At 38.5% G+C, this 21,334-nt stretch overlaps 1 protein-coding gene across 5 annotated transcripts in view; it reads left to right on the top strand.

Annotated features, from left to right (window-relative positions):
- The window catches only part of LOC140204092 (ena/VASP-like protein), a 246,196-nt gene that overhangs the window by 215,111 nt on the left and 9,751 nt on the right, over window positions 1-21,334 (top strand). For all 5 annotated transcript variants that reach the window (XM_072270448.1, XM_072270423.1, XM_072270439.1 and 2 more), the window contains 5 exons: window positions 83-321; window positions 3,787-3,923; window positions 9,013-9,073; window positions 9,698-9,758; window positions 15,037-15,097. In XM_072270448.1, the coding sequence (XP_072126549.1) occupies window positions 83-321; window positions 3,787-3,923; window positions 9,013-9,073; window positions 9,698-9,758; window positions 15,037-15,097 (559 nt within the window). The remainder of the gene's footprint in view (window positions 1-82; window positions 322-3,786; window positions 3,924-9,012; window positions 9,074-9,697; window positions 9,759-15,036; window positions 15,098-21,334) is intronic.

The raw sequence follows: 21,334 nt of genomic DNA on the forward strand, positions 1-21,334 counted from the left end.
GATAACATTTTGACCATTTTGCATAGACATGATGCTGTTGAAGTAGACTAACCCTGTTCTATTTTTTTAACTTTTATTTCAGCTCCCCCAGTTCCTCCTGGAGGACCCCATGCACAAACTACATGCCCCCCACCTCTTCCTGCTGGTGGTCCCCCACCACCTCCACCACCACCAGGGCCTCCACCAGCTTCTGGAGGTGGACCACCTCCTCCTCCTCCGTTGCCAGCTTGTGGAAGCCCTGGAGCTAGAGGTGATGAGGGACACTCAGCTTCAGGACTAGCAGCAGCAATCGCTGGGGCTAAACTGAGGAAAACTAGCCGGGTAGGAGCCTTGCTTTTCTTATAAACATTTTTGCACCATGTAAAATACTTGGAAAGTTATTTGTTGGTTCGGTTGGTGAATGGGTGGTACACCATGATCATTGTCCTTCTAAGTCCGTACGTGGCAAAATGAAATTCTTACTTAACAACTTAACATTTAATGTTTTTTAATTAGCTTAATATATTCAAGTAATGTTGATTTTGAAAATTACTGTGATATATTTATTGTCAACATGTGATTATAAACTTCTTAAGTGCTAATATTTCAAGATCAAGAACTACAGTATAAAACTGTGCAGTGAAAGACTTTGCTGTGAAAAAAATATTGGTGGAAAGATTGCTATTATCACGTAACACAGACCATGGCACTTATGGTAGTCTCTTTGGTAAATGAATAGAAATGGTCTAAAGCTAACTGAATTTTTCACCTTTTAGATACCTTTAGTTCATTTGCTTTAAAGTAAGAATTCAACAACCATTATTCAACATTAAAAATTAAAGTTATTTCACCGCAGGAGTGATTAACAAAACTTGCAAACATTTTGACAATTACAATAAACTCAGGTGTTTGCAGACAATGTGTAAAAATAATTTTAAAATGTGTGTGTGTGTATGTATGTGTATGTATTTATATATATATATATGTGTGTGTGTGTGTGTGTATATATCTAAGAAGGTGATATCAATATCTTGAGTTGCATCTGTAACACAATATAATTTTGACCCTTTTAAGTTTAGAATTTCCTGGCCGTAAGGGTGTGTTCAGATTAATCTCTGTTCACAGAAATGCTGAAAATTCAAACTTGACAGAGGCCACTATCTGTTAAAAGTATGAATGTTTCTAAATCACTCATATTCATAATGTTCAGAAATTATTTGAATATATTAAAATGGAAAAATCATGAAATATAAAAGTGCAATAAAATATTTCTATGAACTCGATTAATTAAAAAATATAAATTACCTGACATTTAATTGGGAAGTTTGCAGTTGCTCATCTCCACTGAAGTAAATGAAATTACTGTCACAGTGTGGAGGCCTAATGATACAAATTTACTGTTCACTAAAGGGCAGTAACTGGAACATTGCTGTAGGTTTGGGACTTGCACTTGGCCTTGTGGAGTCGAGCAGAGGAGCCCAGTTACCAAGAACCCAACTTGTCAAGCTGTTTAGAATTTACACATTAGTGTGGGAGATCTGAACTTCCCGACACTTACAGAGGGAAATGCTTGGCATTTCTCATGAAAATCAAGGAACAACCTAGAAGGAACTTCATGGAGTGAATCCTGAAATGGGTTAATAATAGCCTTCTGCTTAAGACATTGTTTTGTTGATAGAATATTCAGCAATTTTTATTTTCATTACATTATCTGTAACTTAAATGTCAAACTTAATTCACAAAAATCTGTAACTTAAGAACTCGAACTTGTTCTTGCTTTATCTTACTAACAACATTTTGACATTTGCTTGAAATGCATATAAAATACAGGCTGCATGCTCACCTGAATTAATTATAAGCTTGTAAATGTGATCAGTCATTTTCTTTTGTAAATTAATAACTCTTTGAGTCAGGTTGGAAACCCCTGATTTAGAGGGATATGGACCAATGTAGGCAAATAGGATTAGCTTAGGCAGGCAACTTCATTGGCATGGGTATGCGGGGCTGAAGGCCCTGCTTCTGTCTTGCATAATTCCATGAATCAGTAAGGCAATAAGATGAGCGGAGGAAAGTTCAGGGAAGATGTCAGAAGTAGGTGTTTTTTACACAGACAGTGCTAGGTGCCTGGACTGTTCTGTCGGAAATGGTGGTAGAGAGGCTGATACAATGGGGACATTCAAGGGACTTTTGGATAGGCATATGGATATAAGAAAAATGAAAAGTTATGGGCTGTGTAGAAAGGAATAGTTAGATTGACAGTGCAGTAAGTTTATAGAGATCGGAACAACATTGTGGGCCAAAAGGCCTGTACTATGCTGTACTATTCTGTGTTCTAATGTGGGCATTATTGGATCAGCTGTTTATTCAGTTCAGAAAACCTTTCTTCCTGTGCATTCAGTAGAACAGAAAATTAGACAGATTGCATAATGATTCATTACTGTTGTTATTATATCTGCTCATCTGTGGCTGAATTTGAATTTCACTGCCAAAGATGTTAATACAAGTTGGCAGTTTTGTTACCTATTTTCGTCAAATTTAAAATGGCAGCTCAGTGTTGAAAGCATATAACTGTTCTGGATCTCCTGATGTAAATTTATAACACCAGCACCGTATACTTAAAATCAGTAACCTACTAACCCAAATCACTCATATATTTTGATGTGTAAAACCCATTTGCGTCAAGTGCGCTGTAAGTCACATCTGAGGCATATTTGCATGCAGCTGACTGATTTAAGGTAATGTGTTTATTTTCTTTAATATTTAATAGACACTCTACTCATTACCATGAAATTTTAATAATTTGTCGAGGTTGTTGCCTTATTTTATTTGCATTACATGGATTTATTACAGACACTGTTAAAAATTGTAAGTGGAACTTCATTTTCAAATATTGTGTCAAAAGTTTAATCATGCTATCAATATTTTTTTGATGTTATACAGCTTCATAAGCCCTCAACTTGGCCAAGCAATTGCAAGTATGTTGTGCTACCCATCATTAGAACCCAGGGCCCACACCTTCACTTTTTCATAAAGGAGCATAAACCCTGTTTAAATTGTCAATGCATTAATTGATTGCCTTGAATAAACCTGAACCAGCAGTGTTTAGGAAAACAGTTCTGTATGATACCAATGAAAAAGGTAATTTGTGTAAAGCCTGTCCCTCAAAGTATAAGGTAGCTTTCTGCGGTTCCTTTTCACCAATTGTGAAGACTAATTTCTAACATTATTTTGCAGTGTGGAGAACATTTGTGCATTCTAACTGCCCACGGGAAAAGATACTGAGAACAGGCACCTCAAAGAATCTTACATTCCTCATATGAGGAGGATATCGAATTAATTCTTATTACCCCCTTCTCACTAAACCCTCAAATTAAAATATTCACATGTTAGGGAAATGCAGCTATTACTGAATATTAGTTTTCCAATCATGAACTGAATGGTCATTTTTGTCTCTTTATCCGTATCTTACATTGAATGTACTTGTACAGTTAAAAGCAAGGATTGATTTTGGTAAAACATATTGCTGATAAAATTCAGTAGCTTGCTCCATTGCTGTTGATGCCCATCTCGCGCAACCACTTGGATGTACCAGAATTGTTCAGCAGTGACTGTATGAGGAGAGGTGGTGCTAAGTGATCGGGTCAACAGCTAAACTGTTGTTCTTGGTCCATACAAAATGATGGAGATTGTTGGAAGCATGTGGTAGAAGGGTTATGTAAAATATATATATAGGATGTGCAGATTGATGCAAAATGTTATTAATTGTTCTGCTTTTTCAATCTTTTCAATCTTTTCAATCTTTCACAGCCTGAGGATGGTTCTGGAAGTTCTAGTCCTGGGGGGGTGTCAAAATCTGACACCAATCGAAATAGCTGTGGGGCAGCACCTTCTGGGGGAGGAGGAGGAGGGCTGATGGATGAAATGAATAAATTACTAGCAAAACGGTATGTGCTTAACCTGTAAAAGGTAGGTCCTAATCCAAGGTGCTGTAGACTGAATAACTTGAAACTGTTTATATTCCAGTATAATACCATGTACTCCGTCACAATAGGAAAGTGAATCTTACTTAAAAGATTCTGTTGGATAAAATACTAACAAGACGGTGGGGGGAGGAGGATACATAAGTCTAAGATGTACAAGACAGAGGTAAAATATAATAGAGGAGAAGCAGTGGACATAAATGGGGAATCAAAATTCTAAAGGTAAACAAACTAAAACAAAAAGAGATTTGAATGAACAATGAGAAGAAACTGTCAAGATGTAACGAAGAGGGAGATTAGAAAGGTTAAAGTGTTTGAAATAAGATTGGTAATTAATGGAGTGGGAGCAGCAAGGGTGAACAAAATAACAAGCACCCGGGTGCAATGAAATATAGTCAATATAGATTATTGGAGATGAAGAGGGCCAACTGAATGCAGGGAATGGGGAAGATGCTTGATATATACTTCGCTTCTGTTGTAACTGTGAAAAGGAAAATTTGGATGGTATGAATGTCTGAGTAGGTCATCAGTGAAGATCACTATTCAAAAGGAAATTGACTGTGAAATAGATAGGTAGCATTGCACAGTTGATACGTTTTCGATGTATGATCAACATCTAATGAGGTCATTCCGTATGCTACACTCATTAAGAGCTTGCCTAGGGAAATTAAATCACATGGTTCTGAGCTACACCTGTTACTGGGGATCTTCAAACAACTAACGCTACTTTCTCTTTAGCAGCTGGTATAAAGAACATAAGAAGTAGGAACAGAACTAGGCCATTTGGCCCATTGAGTCTAATCCACAATTCCTTCATGGCTGATTTATTATCTTTCTCAATTCCATTCTCCTGCCTTCTCCCCAAAATCTTTGACACCATGACTAATCAGGAACCTATCAACCTTCACTTCAAATATACTCAATGACTTGACCTCCACAGCCATCTGTGGCAATGTGTTAGACAGATTTTCTTCCCTCTGGCTAAAGAAATTCCTCCCCATCTCTGTTCTAAATGGATGTCTCTCTGTTCTGAGGCTGTGCTGTCTGGGCCTAGGCTCCCCCACTGGGGTTGTGGATAGTGTAGAAGACTGGAAAAGAATACGGCACACAATACACCAGTTGCAGATATGGGCTGAGTAATCACAGATGGAGTTTAACCCAGATAAATGTGAGGTGTTGCACCTTGGTAGGGCAAATACAAGGAGGCATTAAGAGCAAGTTCCTTAACAGCAACACACACAAAATGCTGGAGAATCTGAACAGGTCAGACAGTATCTATGGAAAAGAGTTTCAGCCCAAAACATCAATTGTACTCTTTTCCATAGATGTTGCCTGGCCTGCTGAGTTCCTCCAGCATTTTGTGTGTGTTGCTTGGATTTCCAGCATCTGCAGATTTTTTCTTTGTTTGAGATTAGGTCCTTAACTTTATTGCTGAGCAGAGAGGTCTTGGGATCCAAGTTCATAGCTTCTTGAAAGTGGCTACACAGATTAATAAAATGGTTAAGAAGGCTTATGAAATGTTTATTTTTATTAGTTGAGGCACTGAGTCAAAATTCAGGAAGTTATGTTATAACTTTATGTGGTTAGGCCACGTCTGGAGTATTGCGTTCAGTTCTGATCACCCCACTATAGGGAAGATGTTGAGGCTTTGGAGTGGGTGCAGAAGAGATTCACCAGGATGCTGCCTGGTTTAGAGGGCATGTGCTATCATGAGAGGCTGAATAACTTGGGTTGTTTTCTCTGGAGCGTCAGAGGCTGAGGGGAGATCTGATGGAGATTTACAAGATTATGTGAAGCATAGAGAGAGTGGACAGAGAGTATCTGTCTCCCAGGGTTGAAATGTCTAATACTAGAGGGTATGCATTGAAGGTGAGAGGGGGTAGGTTCGAAGGGCATGTGAGAGATAAGTTTTTTTACTCAGAGAGTCATGAATGCCTGAAATGTGCTGCTCGCTATGGTAGTAGAGGCAAATGCATTTGAGGTTTTTAAGAAATGTTTGGATATACACCTGGATGTATGGAAGATGGAGGGTTGTGGACATGGTGTAGGTAAGATTGGTTGGTGTTTGGGTATATGTGATTTGCTGTTTAGTTGGTTCAGCACAACTTTGTAGGCCAAGTGGCCTGTTCCTGTGCTGTACTCTTCTATGTTCATTTTATAAGAAATATTCTCTCCACATCCACTCTATCTAGGCATTTCAGTATTCAATAGGTTTCAATGAGATTCCCCCCTCATTCTTTTAAACTCCAGCAAGTGCAGACCCAGAACCATCAAATGCTCATCATACGTTAACACTTTCATTCCTGGAATCATTCTTGTGAACCTCCTCTGGACCCTCTTCAAACTGCTCACAACACTCCAAGTGACCAATGCCTTATAAAGACTCAACATGACATCGTTGTCCTTATGTTCTAGTCTTCTCAAAATGAATGTTAATTTTGTATTTGCCTTTCTTACCACCGACTCAGCCTGCAACTTAACCTTTGGGGACTCCTGCACAAGGACTTCCAAATCCCTTTAAACCTCTGATTTTTGAATTTTCTCTCCATTTAGGAAATAGCCTATGCCTTTATTCCTTCTACCAAAGTCCGTGATCATACACTTCCCTACACTATATTCCACCTGCCACTGTTTTACCCATTCTCCCAATCTGTCCAAGTGCTTCTGCAGACCCCTTACTTCCTCATCATTACCTGCCTGTCCACTTATCTTTGTATTATCTTTGCAATCTTGGCCACAACGCCATCAATTCCGTCATCTGATCATTGACATACAACATGAAAAAAAGCGGTCCCAAATATTTTCCCTGCCCAAGCTTACACACACAGTGTGCAGCCTGGTGCAGGTAAGCCACCCTGGCAAAATTAGCTTTAATTTACTTTCTTACCTAGGCTTCTTCAGGCTCTTCCTCCTCAAGCCATTGATCTCTTGACACTCCATCCACTGATCTCTTTCAACCAATCCACCCGCTCTCCCCAAACAGCCACTGATTAGCCCCTATCCTGGGTTAAATAGCCCCTTAACAATGCCCGGGTCCCATCCAATTTTCAAGTAGTAGAGCAACAACCAAAACAGTTATTGGCTTGTGGAACACGCAATTGTATTGATGTTGTGGTTGTAATTCACTGTCTCCAGGTACAGATACTGGTAGCTCAAGATATTGAAACAGGTTAGAGGAAAAAAGAACAGAAATATGAACTATATTTTTCATTGTGTAGGAATACTGTTGTCTAACAAGTTTTATACATCTCAAAACAGTCTAAGATTTGCCTAGGAATGACTGGCCATTAAGTCTTAGCTTAGTAGTACATAAGTAGGTCAACACCACAATACATAATGGAGCATTAAGTACTGAGAAAGGCACTGGAACACTTTGCATGGTTTTATAAAGAGCCAGTCAGACGTAATGAAATCAATTCTTTTGAGGATCTGCTGGAGTTTATGTATAAGAGGAGGATGCAATTTGGCTTTTCAAATGCACTTTCAGAAGATTATTTGATTTTAGTATAATCCAGTATACTTAGGTAAGTAAAGATTACAGCTATTAGACTCTCATGCATTTAGCATTGGTCAGAATATTTGACTATCTCCCCCAAGCACTTATAAATGAGAGTATTAGGTTTAAAAGCAGTATAATTGTCTAGCAAATGACATTGATTAAACACCAATTGGATTATTATAATTAAAACATTAAATGATGGAAATGTTTAGTAGTCAAGCTGAATAAGAATGATAACAGAGAAATGCAAGATTAAACAAAAAAGCAGGCTGAACCAGGCAATACAATAAAAGTGTTGTTGCTGTAAATCTGAAATCAAGAAAATGATGAAAATGCACAGCAATATTTTAGGTCAAAGACCTGTCATCAGACTGAATCTAAGAGTGACTGGCTATCAATACCGGAAAGAAATTTGAAAAAATAATGAAAAGGTGAGGTGCATCAGAACTTAGAACAGAATCTGTTGCCAATGCAAAGCATACTTGCTAAGAAAGTTAATCGGAATGGTCTCCAGCATAGTGCTGGGGGAGGTGGTGGCAATGGTGATGGTAGCAGGACAATTTATGTTCTTGATATAGTCATATTTGAGCAGAAGAAAATAAGATAATCTCCCAAGAGGGTACAGTGGATTCCAGTTAATTGGGCCATCAGTTAATTGGGGCAGCCACGTATCTGGGACAACTCTTAGAGAACAAAAACTGAGAAAATAGCTGGGATTCCCTTTGTATATTTGTGATACTATGCCATTTAATTGGGTCAGGAGATGGTTACTAAAGTTTCTAACTAACATCAGTCACGTCCACTTGTGTGGCCATTAGACACAACACCTTGCTTAAAGAGAACAGTTTTTAAATAGTGCCAGTAGCATGTGTTTCTGTTCAAAAGGCAATGATTTTTGTCAGTGATAGTTGGTGAGAAATAAACAATCAGACAACTCAAAACGGTTTTGCTCACTTCAGTTTCAAGCATTCAGGCTTGCAGATGTAGAAATGGCCATGAGTGAAAATGAAATGATTTCGCACTTCAATAATTTAGGAACTGTGAAGAATTTGAAAGTATCAACAATCATCTTGAAAGTTACAATGAAGATGTAGATTTGGAAAATGCAATCATTGAAAGCATTGTATGAAGGCAATCTATTATCTGCACTAGGTGTCTGCTCTGATTTTGTTCATTTACAGTCAATCAGTAGAACATGGCAGCGTAGAATGGATGAATTTCTTCATTGATAACTATTAGGAACTACAGTTTTATAGTACTGTAGTGGTATTGTTAGTGTTCTAATTTGTTCTGTATTTCCATTTAAATACATAATTTGAATACATAATCAGTTAAATACATAATTTAAATACATAATCAGTTAAATGGTAGTTGGTCTATTTTATACACTTTGAATTATTTCCTTGAAACTGCGGCCAATTGTGACAGCCATTTAATTGGGCCAAAACGTAATGGTCTTGAAGTGTCCCAGTTAGAAAATCAGCTGTATTTCAACAAAATTAATAGTAGTAATCCACTGCACAGGACTAAATTGTGTTTTTTCTCTTCATTCAGGAGAAAAGCTGCCCAACAAACAGATAAACCAAGTGACAAAAAAGAGGAGGAAAGCCAGAATGTGTGTACTCAGCTTTCTTCTAGATTGATTGCATTCATAAACCTTTATCACAGAGTCAAGGAGTGACATAATATTGAAGCAAGCCCTTGGGGTTACCAGGTCCACGCCAAGCACCCATTTACACTAATCTATACTTTTTTAAATCAACCTAACATTTTCATCATCTCTCCCCAGATTCTACTATTCACTTAGACTAAAGGCAATTTACAGCAGCCAATTAACCTACCGACCTGCGCATGTTTGTGATGTTGGAGGAAACTGATGTATCTAGGGCAAACCTCCATTGTCACAGGGAAAAGATGCAAGGTCCATTCAGATAGCATTGGAGATCAGGGTTAAACCTGGGCTGTTGAAGTGTGAGGAGCCGCTGTCATATCACACCTGTCAGTCAAATGTAAATGAGCAAGCTAATGTTGCATATATGAAAACAATTGTATTTCTGTTTCCCTGACATGTTCTGGAAAGAATTGTAAATCGAACTGAAAGTAGAATACACTTTGTTGCTCAATAATTGAATACCCTTAGTCACCATTTGCATGTTAACAAAAAAATGGAGTAATAGAAGAATATTTTCAATACAAGAATTGAGGTAACTTGTGTCTTCACTATCATTATTTTCATCAGGAGGATGCAAGCCTTTCACCTTCACCCAATTCACGAGGACCTGGTGTGCAGAATTCAACAGGTGAAGTCTATAGTCTGTTCTTTGTGGAATTTTGAGTACGTAACTGGTTTAACATACAGGGTATCACAGGCCTTTTTGAAATATTATATGTATAAAATCTGTGCAGAGTTTGTCGAAGAATGGGGATGTAGTTTTGCAGATTAGATAGAAGTTGCAGTTTATGTACAAGGATCACAAAGACCATAAGGAAGAAGAAGATTATTTTGCCCTTTTAATAAATTCGTCTTGTAGGTTCCTAAGCACACTTCAAATTTAGCATAGGATAATTTCTAAATTATTCTGCAGTTTTTGTCACTTTCATTTCTATGATGGATCATTCTTTGTATAATGTAGAATTTCCTGATACTATTCCTAATTTTTCATATTATCAGTTTGAATCTATGCACCATAAGGTACCATTTCCATTATCTTAAACTTCTTATAAGCCACTGTAAAAACCAGAGGTTTCTCAAAGTTGAAGTTGAGTGTTTTGTCATATGTTGGAACAAATGTATGCACATTTACAAATGAAAAGCTTACTTGCAGCCGCATCACAGGCACACAGCATCATATGCTATGCTCAGCCTTCAAAATGTGAGCCTGATCAATATTGTGGTACTTCTCTTCACTATCTGCAGCACACAGCTGTATTCATGAAGCAGACATAACCACAGTGTGCAAGGTGCATTCAGAGAAACAATGCATCATTTAATTGTGATACTGTCTGACATATTGCCTTTTAATGATATAGTTGAGCTTTCTATTCATTTTGGTTGTTTTCTGCTTTGCTTTGATTAGTTACTGAGATGAGTAAGAACCATGCATCTCCTTTGGAGTTTCCTTAGTAATCTTTATACTATTTATGAAGTACATGTGTCATCTAATATTTCTAGCAATGTGCTGCACTTAGCATTTTCTAAATTGAGTTCCATTAGCTGATTACTGCCAGAGTCCACATTCAATCCAACCACCCTGTGGCTTCTAGGTTGATACCTCCAAATCCATTGGCCATTTTCATTACCATCCTCTGCAATTTTGTTTACTTTGTATTGAGTTTCAGAATCCAGGTCATTTATGAAAATTGCTGTTAACGTGGAACTCTGAGGCACCGACTCAATAATTCTCGCCATCTAGATATTACAGTTTTAACTTATCATATACTTAATTACACAGGAATGTAAGAATGTAAGAAATAGAAGCAAGGTTTCTTTGACAAACCGAATATCCTTTGATTCCAACAATATCCAAAGGTCTGTCTTTAACATACGAAAATATATTTTTTCAGAAGTTATCCTGAAACTATGTGATAACTATTCATTAATAACTTCTGCCAAATGCACTCTTGAATTCTCATACAAGTTTTAAGAGCTTTTCACAATCCACTTGGGTTATCTACAGAATCAAAGATCAAGCAACAGCTTTCTTTCATTGAGTCAGAATATTATTATGTAGGTTATTGTTACAGAGATGACATACAAGTTTATTTCTGATTTTAAAAAACTTTCATTGTTTTTCGAGGAATGGAAATAAAATGATACAGTGCACGTCTGTGAATCCATCAACACTACTTCACTATTTGTCTTGTGCCCTATGTATTTGTTTGTAATTTATAGTAATGTTTCATGTTGCACTGTGTTTCTACCACTAAACATCTTTTAATGATCATAAACCTGATTCCGATTCTGGTGTAATTCAACAAATAATCTGCTATCCAGCTGATCAGCAACAGGAGACAGACAGTGATGATAAAGGGTTGTTTCAGCAGCTCATTCCCTTTAACTAGTGGTGTTCCACAAGGATTGGTGTGGGATCCTTGCTGTTAGTAATGTGGATGTGAGAGGCAAGATCTAACTTCATGATGATACAAAGATGAGTGAAGTTATTGATAGTGTGGAAGGTAGTCAGACTGCAGAGAGATAATGATATGCTGATGAAATGGACAGAAAAATGTCAGATGGAGTTTAGTCCAGAGTTTTGGAGAGTAATGAAGAATAGAGGGATCTTGGAGTACAAGTTCATAAATCTTTGATGACGGCAATGCAGGTAGGTAACTTGGTTAAGAAGGCATATTGGATACTATCATTCATTAGTGGGGGCACTAAACACAGAAGTAGTGAGGTTATGCTACAACTTTATAAGACTTCTTACCCCTCCACCACCAGATTTCTGAATGGTCCATGAATTCTACCTTTTTGTTTACTATTTATCTATTTTGTAATTTATAGTAATTTTATGCATTTGCACTGTACTACTGCCACAAAACAGCAGGATTCATGTCAAATAAGGCAATGATGATAACCCAGATTCTGATTGAGACCTTAGTCAAGCCTCTGCAAGAGTGCTGTTTACAGTTCTGGCCACCAAATTATAGGAGGATTTTGATTAGCTCTGGGGAGAATGCAGAGGAGTTTCACCGGAATGGAACACTTCAGCAATTGGGTGCCTCAGTCCTGAGTGGAGGCAGTTAAACATCAAACAGTATAGCACAGGGATAGGCCATTTAGCTCATCTAACTAATCCCATCTGCCTTCACATAGTCTTCAATCCATCCTTTCCCTGCCTGTTCATACACCTGTCTAAATTTCTCTTAAATGTTACTCTTGTATCTGCTTCCACTATATCCCCCGGCAGCATGTTCCAGGCATCTGCAACTCTATGTAAAAAAAACTTGCCTCATAAATGTCCTTTAAACTTCACCCATTCTCTCCTTGTAGCTGTGCCCGTTCATAATTTACATTTGAACCAGAAAAGACTATCTATCTAATCTGTGCCTCTCCTCATTTTATATACTTTAGTCAGGTCACCCCTCAGCCTCTGCTGCTGCAGAAAAGCAATCCAAGTTTTTCCAACCTTTCCTAGGGGTAATATTCTCTAATCCAGGCAACAACTTAATGAACCTCTTCCATACGCTGTCCAAATCCTCCACATCCTTCGTGTAAATGCAGTGACCAGAGCAGTACACATTACTCCAAATGCAATGTTTTCCCAACTTTATACACAACGTCCCAGCTAATGAATGCAAGTATGCTGGAAGCTTTCTCTACCACCCTCTCTATATGCTGCCATTTTCAAGAAGCTATGGATTTACAACCCAGGGTACATCTTTACATCAATGCTGTTAGGGCTCCTGCCATTCACTCCTGCATAGTTTCTTGTTGCATTTGACAGTTCATACTCGTCTAGATTAAACTCGGCCTGCCATGCTTCTGCCTGCATTGCCAACCAGTCTATATCCTGCTGAATTCTTTGACACTCTTTCTCAATATCCACAACTGCCAATTTTTGTGCTATCTGCAAACTTACTTATCAGCTGATCAACCTATTTGTCCACGTCCACCGTATATGACAAGAACAATAAAGGTCACATCAATGATCCTCGCAGCACACCACTGGTCACAGACCTCCAGTCAGAACAATAACCTTTCACCACTACCCTCTGTCTTCTTTGGCCAAGCTAATTTTGCAACTCATCTACCAATTCTCCATGGATCTCATATGCCCTTAACCTTCTGGATCAGCCTACCACGAAGGACCTATGAAAGTTTGCCTAATGTCGACGTATACAGCATCCACTGTCAAGTCCTCATCAACTTAATCACCTCATCAAAAAAAACAGAATCAAGTTTGTAAGATGTAACCTCCCTCACACAAAGCCATGCTAACAGTTCCTAGTGAGTCTATGTTTATAGACGAAGCTTCTCTCTCTCTCTCTCTCTCTCTCTCTCTCTCTATTACCTTCTTAAACATTGGAATAACAGATGAAGTGTTTCGACCAGAAACACTGACCGTCCATTTCTCTCCATAGATGCTGCCTGACCTGCTGTGTTCCTCCTGCATTTTTTTGTATTGCTCCTGAATCCAACATCTGCAGTCTCTTGTGTCTCCGGAGGAACAACAATGGCTATTGTCCAGAGTTGTGGGAGGAGAATTGGTTGAGATGTATAACATTAATCAGGGGTATCAACTGTGTAGAATGCAGAAAACCTTTCTTCAAATGAGAGGTAGATGAAATAAAAGGGCTTGGTAAAGGAGTAAGAGATTTCGAGGGGATCTGTGGGGGTGGGGAGGGGGCTTCTGCACCCAGAGATTGGTAAGTATCTGGAATGCATTGCCTGAGAAGCCAGTTCATTGACAGCATTTAAGAAGTTTTTAGAGGAGCACTTGGATCACTTCAGCACAAAAGGCTATGAACCAAGTGCTGGGAGATAGAATTATTACAGAAGGCTGCCCACCAGTCTGTTTGCTTGCTATACAATTCTGTGACTTTTCCATTACTGTTTTCCTTTTGTAATTTCCTCTGCCTGTGGGAAATCTGTTAAAATATAATCTCATCAGAGCTTAGACGATCCATGCATTTATGCGTACATGAAATTTGATCATGTCAGAAGATCTTATGCAAATTGATCAGAAATTGTAAGATTTCTAATTAGTTAGCATTTAATCACCTAATCAATAATTAGATTTATTTGAGAGAAGAGCTAATTAATTTTTTAAAATAATTAAAGTTTAGAAACAATTAAAATTGTCAAGCAAACATAACATTTTGGAACATATCCTGGTAAGAGTCAAAAATCTTGCAAGAAAAAGAAAGAAATGATGGAAAAAGTTAAACTACTTAATGCTATCATTTAATTTTTAATTATATACCTTTATATTTGATCACAAAATAGTATTGCGAAGTATAAATGGAATAAATATCAAAATAATACCATTGGAAAATATACTCCACATATCTATGCTTAGCACAAAAATATCCCATTCACATGCCTAGACAGCTTTTAGTTTAAATTGGGTTTGAACCCATTTATCCTCAATTTGATGGAGCAATCCAATGTAGCTAGGTGGCTGAGCATCTAGGAGCTATTTGGTACAAGGCATTATCAAATGGAGATACAGATAATGTTGAAGATCTGGCAGTTTGCTCCAAATAGGGATCACAGATTTTGAATTTGGCAAAAACAATATTTGGTCTGAATCATTATTTGTGTGGGACAGCTGGCATACTATTGACGCATCATTTGAATCTGTAGCTGTAGAGGCTGTCAGCAGGATCAGTGCTCCCAGTTGTAAAGAAAACAGTGCCAATAATTCAATACGTACCTGAGAAGAATAATAGGTACCAAAAACACCAGGTATTCTTTGATGCAAAATGCATGAGTGTCCAGTGATTTTCTTTATCTAGAAATTTATTATAAATAATAATATGTGTATTGAGAGCTTTACATCAGAGGCATCTTTTACCTAATAAGATCAATGCAAGCTGTAAATCTGTTGAATAAACATAAGTATTTCTCAACAGATGCTGTTAAAAAGCCATGGGAAAGAGCCAATTCTGTCGAAAAGTCAGGAACGATTTCAAGGTGAGAAGTTAAGGAATATATGGTATTTTAAAATTATGAAGCAAAGTTATGCTTTAATAGTTTATGAATAATTTTGTTTTATTGAAGAATGTAAACAGGATTAAGCTATATTGTACGTGCAATACGTTATTTAGACCTAGAAAGATAACTAAATTCTGTGATGAAGTATTTTAAGAGTGTTTGTGTTAGCACAATGAGTAAGGACATTATGGTTTGACTATTAGAAAACATTGGTGGTCAAAGGACCTGTTCCTAGGCTATAATGTTCTAACGTCACACTAATGTGGAACAATGATTTCATCTGAGCATTAATGGGTTAAGCGTGGTACAGATAATATTCTATTTTTACTGCTAACTCAATATTTTTGCACAAGATTCATTTGTTCAAGATTTGTTTGATTGCGATGTGACTACAACACTTAGGAACAGAGCAGCCTATCAGATTGGTAGAAGTTTTACTTCTGTGATTATTTTCTTACTTTCTGATGCTTGCATAGATTCAAAGCCAATTTCTAAATGCTGTACTGTTAGGTGTGCCACCTTTCATGTGAGATATTGAACTACGGTGGTTGAAATGCCTATTCAGTAAAGAAGATCACGATATATATCCTAATATCCTGGAAAATGTTTATACCCTAATGAATATAATTAAAACCTGTTTACCTAGTAATTGTTTCATTATTTTTCATGGGATCATGTTATGTACATTGGCTATCTTGCTTCTCTACATCATGCACTGACTTCACTTCAAAATTATTCAGTTTTTGTCGACCGCTTTGAAGCATCAGTTGAGAAAAGAAATGTATAGTTGCTGATGTTTTCTTATTACTTCTTTATTTGTCCAGAATTTTAGTTAAACAGAATAGCAAAAATAGCAATGCATTTTTGGTATAGTTGCTGTGTATCCCATATAGTTAAAGACTATAGCTCCTGGGTACACCAGTTATATTGTGCTCAGTGCACAGTGAATATTCTGTGATCTCTAACGCAAAAGAGAACATGAAGGTGTTGAATCATTGTGGATAGAGCTAAGGAGCTGCAAGGGTAAAAAAATACACTGATGGGAGTTATATACAGACCCCCAAACAGTAGTAAGGATGTGGTCTGCAGATTACAATGGGAGATAAAAAACGCATGCCAAAAGGGCAATGTTACAATAGTCATGGGGATTTCAGTATGCAGGTAGTTTGGAAAAATCAGGTTGGTACTGGATTCTACGAGGGGGAATTTCTGGAATGCCTACGAGATGGCTTTTTAGAGTAGCTCATGATTGAGCCCACTAGAGTATTGGGTGTTGTGCAATGAACCAGAATTGATTAGAGAGCTTAAGGTAAGAGAATCCTTAGGGAAAAGTGATCATAATATGATCAAATTCATCCTGAAATTTGAAAAGGAGAAGATAAAGTCAGATGTATCAGTATTACCATTAGACCATAAGGTATAGGAGTAGAAGTAGGCCATTTGGCCCATCAAATCTGTTCTGCCTTTCAATCATGGGCTGATCCAATTCTTCCCCTGCTTTCACCCCATACCCTTTGATGCCCTGGCTAATCAAGAACCTATCCATCTCTGCCTTAAATACACCCAATGACTTGGCCTCCACAGCCGCTCATGGCAACAAATTCCACAGATTTACCACCCTCTGACTAAAGTAATTTCTCCGCATCTCAGTTCTAAACGGATGTCCTTCAATCCTGACGTTGTGACCTCTTGGAGTAAAGGGAATTACAGAGATGTGAGAGAGGAGATGGCTAGAATTGATTGGAAAAGAACACTGGTACGGATAATGGCAGAGCAGCAATGGCTGGAATTTCTGGAAGCAATTCGGAAGGCACAGGATATATACCTCCCAAAGAGGAAGAAGTATTCTAAAGGCAAGATGACACACCCATGGCTAACAAGAGAAGCCAATGCCAACATAAAAGCCGAAGAAGGGGGCATATAATAGAGCGAAAATTAGTGGGAAGTTAGAGGATTGGGAAGTTTTTAAATACCAACAGAAAGCAACTAAAAAAGTCATTAAGAATGTAAAGATGGAATACAAAAGTAAGCTAACCAATAATATTAAGGAGGATACCAAAAGTTTCTTCAGATACATAAAGTGTAAAAGAGAGATGAGAGTGGATATCAGATCACTGGAAAATTATACTGGAGAGGTAGTAATGGAAGACAAGGAAATGGTGGACGAACTGAATAAGTATTTTACATCCATTATTAGGGAGAAGGTTCTTGGGAAATTGAAAGGTTTGAAGGTAGATAAATCATCTGGACCAGATGGTGTACTCCCCAGGGTCCTGAAGGAGGTGGTTGAAGAGATTATGAGGCATTCATAATAATCCTTCAAGAATCACTACATTCTGGAATGATTTCAGAAGACTGGAAAATTGCAAATTTCACTCCACTCTTCAAGAAAGTAGAGAGGCAGAAGAAGGGAAACTACAAGCCAGTTGGTCAGACCTCAGTGGTTGGGCAGATGTTGGAGTCGGTTACTAAGAATGAGGTCTCAGGGTTTATGGAGGCACATGATAAAATAGGCCATAATCAGCATGGTTTTCTCAAGAGAAAATCTTGCCTGTCAAATCTGTTGGAATTCTTTGAAGAAATAACAAGGATAGACAAAGGAGAATCGGGTGATGTTGTGTACTTGGATTTTCAGAAGGACTTTGACCAGGTGCCACACATGAGGCTGCTTAACAAGCTACAAGCCTGTGTTATTACGGGAAAGATTCTAGCTTGGATAAAGCAGTGACTGACTGGCAGGAGGCAAAGAGTGGGAATAAGGGGAGCCTTTTCTAGTAGGCTGACAGTGACCAGTGGTGTTCCACACGGGTCTGTGTTGAGACCGACTCTTTTCATGTTGTATGTCAATGACTTGGATGATGCAATTGATGGATTGTTGCAAATGATATGCAGATGGTATGAAGATAGGTGGAGGACCAGGTAGTTTTAAGGATGTGAAGAGGCTACAGAAGGACTTGGACAGATTAGGAGAATAGGCAAAGAAGTGGCAGTTGGAATACTGTGTCAGGAAGTGTATGGTCATGCATTTTGGTAGAAGAAATGAAAGAGTTGAATATTTTCTAAGTGGAGAGAAAGTACAAAAAACTGAGGCACAAAGGGACTTGGGAGTGCCTGTGCAGGATTCCCTAAAGGTTAACTTGCAGGTTGAGTCTGTGGTGAGGAAGGCAACTGCAATGTTGGCATTCATTTCAAGAGGACTAGAATATAAAAGCAAGGATGTAATGTTGAGACTTTATAAAGCACTGGTGAGGCCTCACTTGGAGTATTATGAGCAATTTTTGTCTCCTTATCTTAGAAAGGATGTGCTGAAACTGAAGAGCCTTCAAATGAGGTTCACAAAAATTATTCCAGGTTTGAACGGCATGTCATAGGAAGAGATTTGATGGCTCTGGACCTGTATTCACTGGAATTCAGAAGAATGAGGGGTGACCTCATTGAAACCTATCAAGTGGTGAAAGGCCTTGATAGAGTGTGGAGAGGATGTTTCCTATGATGGGAGAGTCTAAGACCAGAGGATACAGCTTCAGAATAGAGGAGTATACTTTTATAATGGAGGTGAGGATGAATTTCTTTAGCTGGAGAGTGGTGAATCTGCAGAAGTCTTTGCCACAGGCAGCTGTGGAAGCCAAGTCTTTATATATATTTAGGGCAGAGGTTGATAGATTCTTGATTGGTCAGGGCATGAAGGGATACGTGGAGAAAGTAGAAGGTTGGGGCTGAGAGGAAAATTGGATTAGCCATGTTGAAATAGTGGAGCAGACTCAATGGGCCAAATGGCCTCATTCTGATCCTATATCTAATGGTCTTATGAACAATTTCTAAAACACTTTTATTCCTTACCTTGATGATAATGCCATACTTTAAAAAGCTGGAAAAATTCTTTGGAAAACACCTATTATTTTGAGTTAAAAGGAAGAAGACAAAACAACTCCATTTCAGTTATAACCATTGCTAGACAACAATTAAGTAACGATAACTAGTCTTAACCCTGGTAGTCTAATTTATAACTGTTTCTTGAAGCCTAAGATTCCCTGTGATTTGGAACAAGATTTTGTCTTTATGGAAGGACAGAATCATAGTTCAACATTGCAACTTGCAGCTTTGTTCTTGACTGATTGGTATTGTCCATCAGCTTTCGAAAGAAGATGGAAGTAACTGAATGACGAATTAGATTGCAGTATTTCAGCGATTTTCACCACAAATCAGGGGTAGATTTAGTCCCAGAGGGAAAAAGAACAACTTAGGCCCCTGATTTGAGAACTTTCAAACTGTTGTTATATACTGCTGACAAGGTGGAGCTACAGTTGTTGCCTTTGAGACTAAGTGCGGTAACATTGTGCTATGGCTTTCTGCCCTTATTTAGCACAGTACCAACATGACATGTGCAGTGTATGAATCACAGTGCTGAGTTTTGTAGGACTAAACCACTGCAAGTGTAAAAGTGCACGTGCGGCTGCAGTCTGCATTTAGACCAAGTGGACTACAAAATGTGACCAAGAAATTGCCATTATCTGCAGCTAAAGGGAACCTTGTTTCCAAAAAATGTCTACAAACAAATTATTTGTGCAAATAGAATCAATAGGTAGTTTTGTGAATTAAGTTTGGACTCATGAAAAAGCCTATGCTATTGAATTATTAAGAAATACTCCCATATTTCAAATTCTATCATATCTAATTTCAGTGAAATATGCCTATTTTTACTTACTGTTATCGCAATGAAGTAATTTAAGTTACTGGCTGTGTGTTTTCTATTAAGTCCCAGTATTAGATGATTTGAAAACAGAGCACATGTATTTACATCAGGTGAAGTGTATTCTTGTACAGATGCGTTTCATGGTTGAGAGGTCATGGCACCATTCTCTCTAAAAATGCAAGGCATGCAGTGGTATAGCTCCTCCACATTTTGGTTGTTTATGCTGTAAAAGTTATTTTTTAGGTGCAGTAACATGACTATCTAGAAATTGGACTTTAGGCCTTTTAAGAAAGCTAAATGAATGCCATGTGTGGTGCTAATGCTGGATTAGGAATCACAATAATTTCATGAAATTAGGGAGTCTTGCATTAAACAATCATTATCTCATGTTGCTCCACTTTAAAAGTAGTGAAACAGCAGTAACTTACTCAACAGGCAGCTGTCCTGTCATGCACTGACCTAAGGGATTTAAAGAGATCTCTCCACAGGAATGAGAGAGGATAATGGCACATGGAACTTCGAGGGTGATACTCCCTACCTAAAAGAGCGGGTACGATGGCACACCATAGCCAAAAGTGGCTCCAAGCACTTGCCATCCACAGATTAAAATACCTGTGAACTACAGAAACAAAAGTAAATCTGCAGATGCTGTAAATCCAAGCAACACAGACAAAATGCTGGAGGAACTCAGCAGGCCGGGCAGCATCTATGGGAAAAGTACAGTCGATGTCTCTGACCAAGACCCCTCAGCAGGACTGGAGAAAAAAAGATGAGGAATAGATTTAAAAGATGGGGGGGGGGAGGGGGGGAGAGAAACACAAGGTGATAGGTGAAACTGGGAGGGAGAGGAATGAAGTAAAGAGCAGGGAAGTTGATTAGTGAAAGAAATACAGGGCTGGAGAAGAAGGAGTCTGACAGGAGAGGACAGAAGGCAATGGAAGACAGAAAAGGAGGGGAGGAGCACCAGAGGAAGGCAATGGGCAGGCAAGGAGATATGGTGAGAGAGGGAAAAAGGGGTGGGGAGTGGGGAGGGGGATTATTACCAGAAGTTCAAGAAATTGATGTTCATACCATCAGGTTGGAGGCTACCCAGATGGAATATAAAGTGTTGTTCCTCCAACCTTAGTGTGGCCTCATGGCAACAGTAGAGGAGGCCATGGATTGACAGATCAGAATGGGAATGGGAAGTGGAATTAAAATGAGTGGCCACATCCCTCACTACCATTCAGGGCTCCAAATAGTCCTTCCAGGTGAGGCAACACTTCACCTCCGAGTCTGTTGGGGTCATATATTGTGCCTGGTGCTCCCGGTGTATCCTATATATCAGTCAGAACCCCAATGTAGATTGGGGAACCGTTTCACCGAGCACGTACGCTCAATCCACCAGGAGAAGTGGGATCTCCCAATGGCCACCCATTTTAATTCCACTTCCCATTCCTTTTCTGATATGTCAATCCATGGCCTCCTCTACGGTTGTGATGAGGCCACGCTCAGGTTGGAGGAAAAACAGCTTATGTTCTGTC

The sequence above is a fragment of the Mobula birostris genome, chromosome 1 (assembly GCF_030028105.1).
Source record: "Mobula birostris isolate sMobBir1 chromosome 1, sMobBir1.hap1, whole genome shotgun sequence".
Lineage (NCBI taxonomy): Eukaryota > Metazoa > Chordata > Chondrichthyes > Myliobatiformes > Myliobatidae > Mobula > Mobula birostris.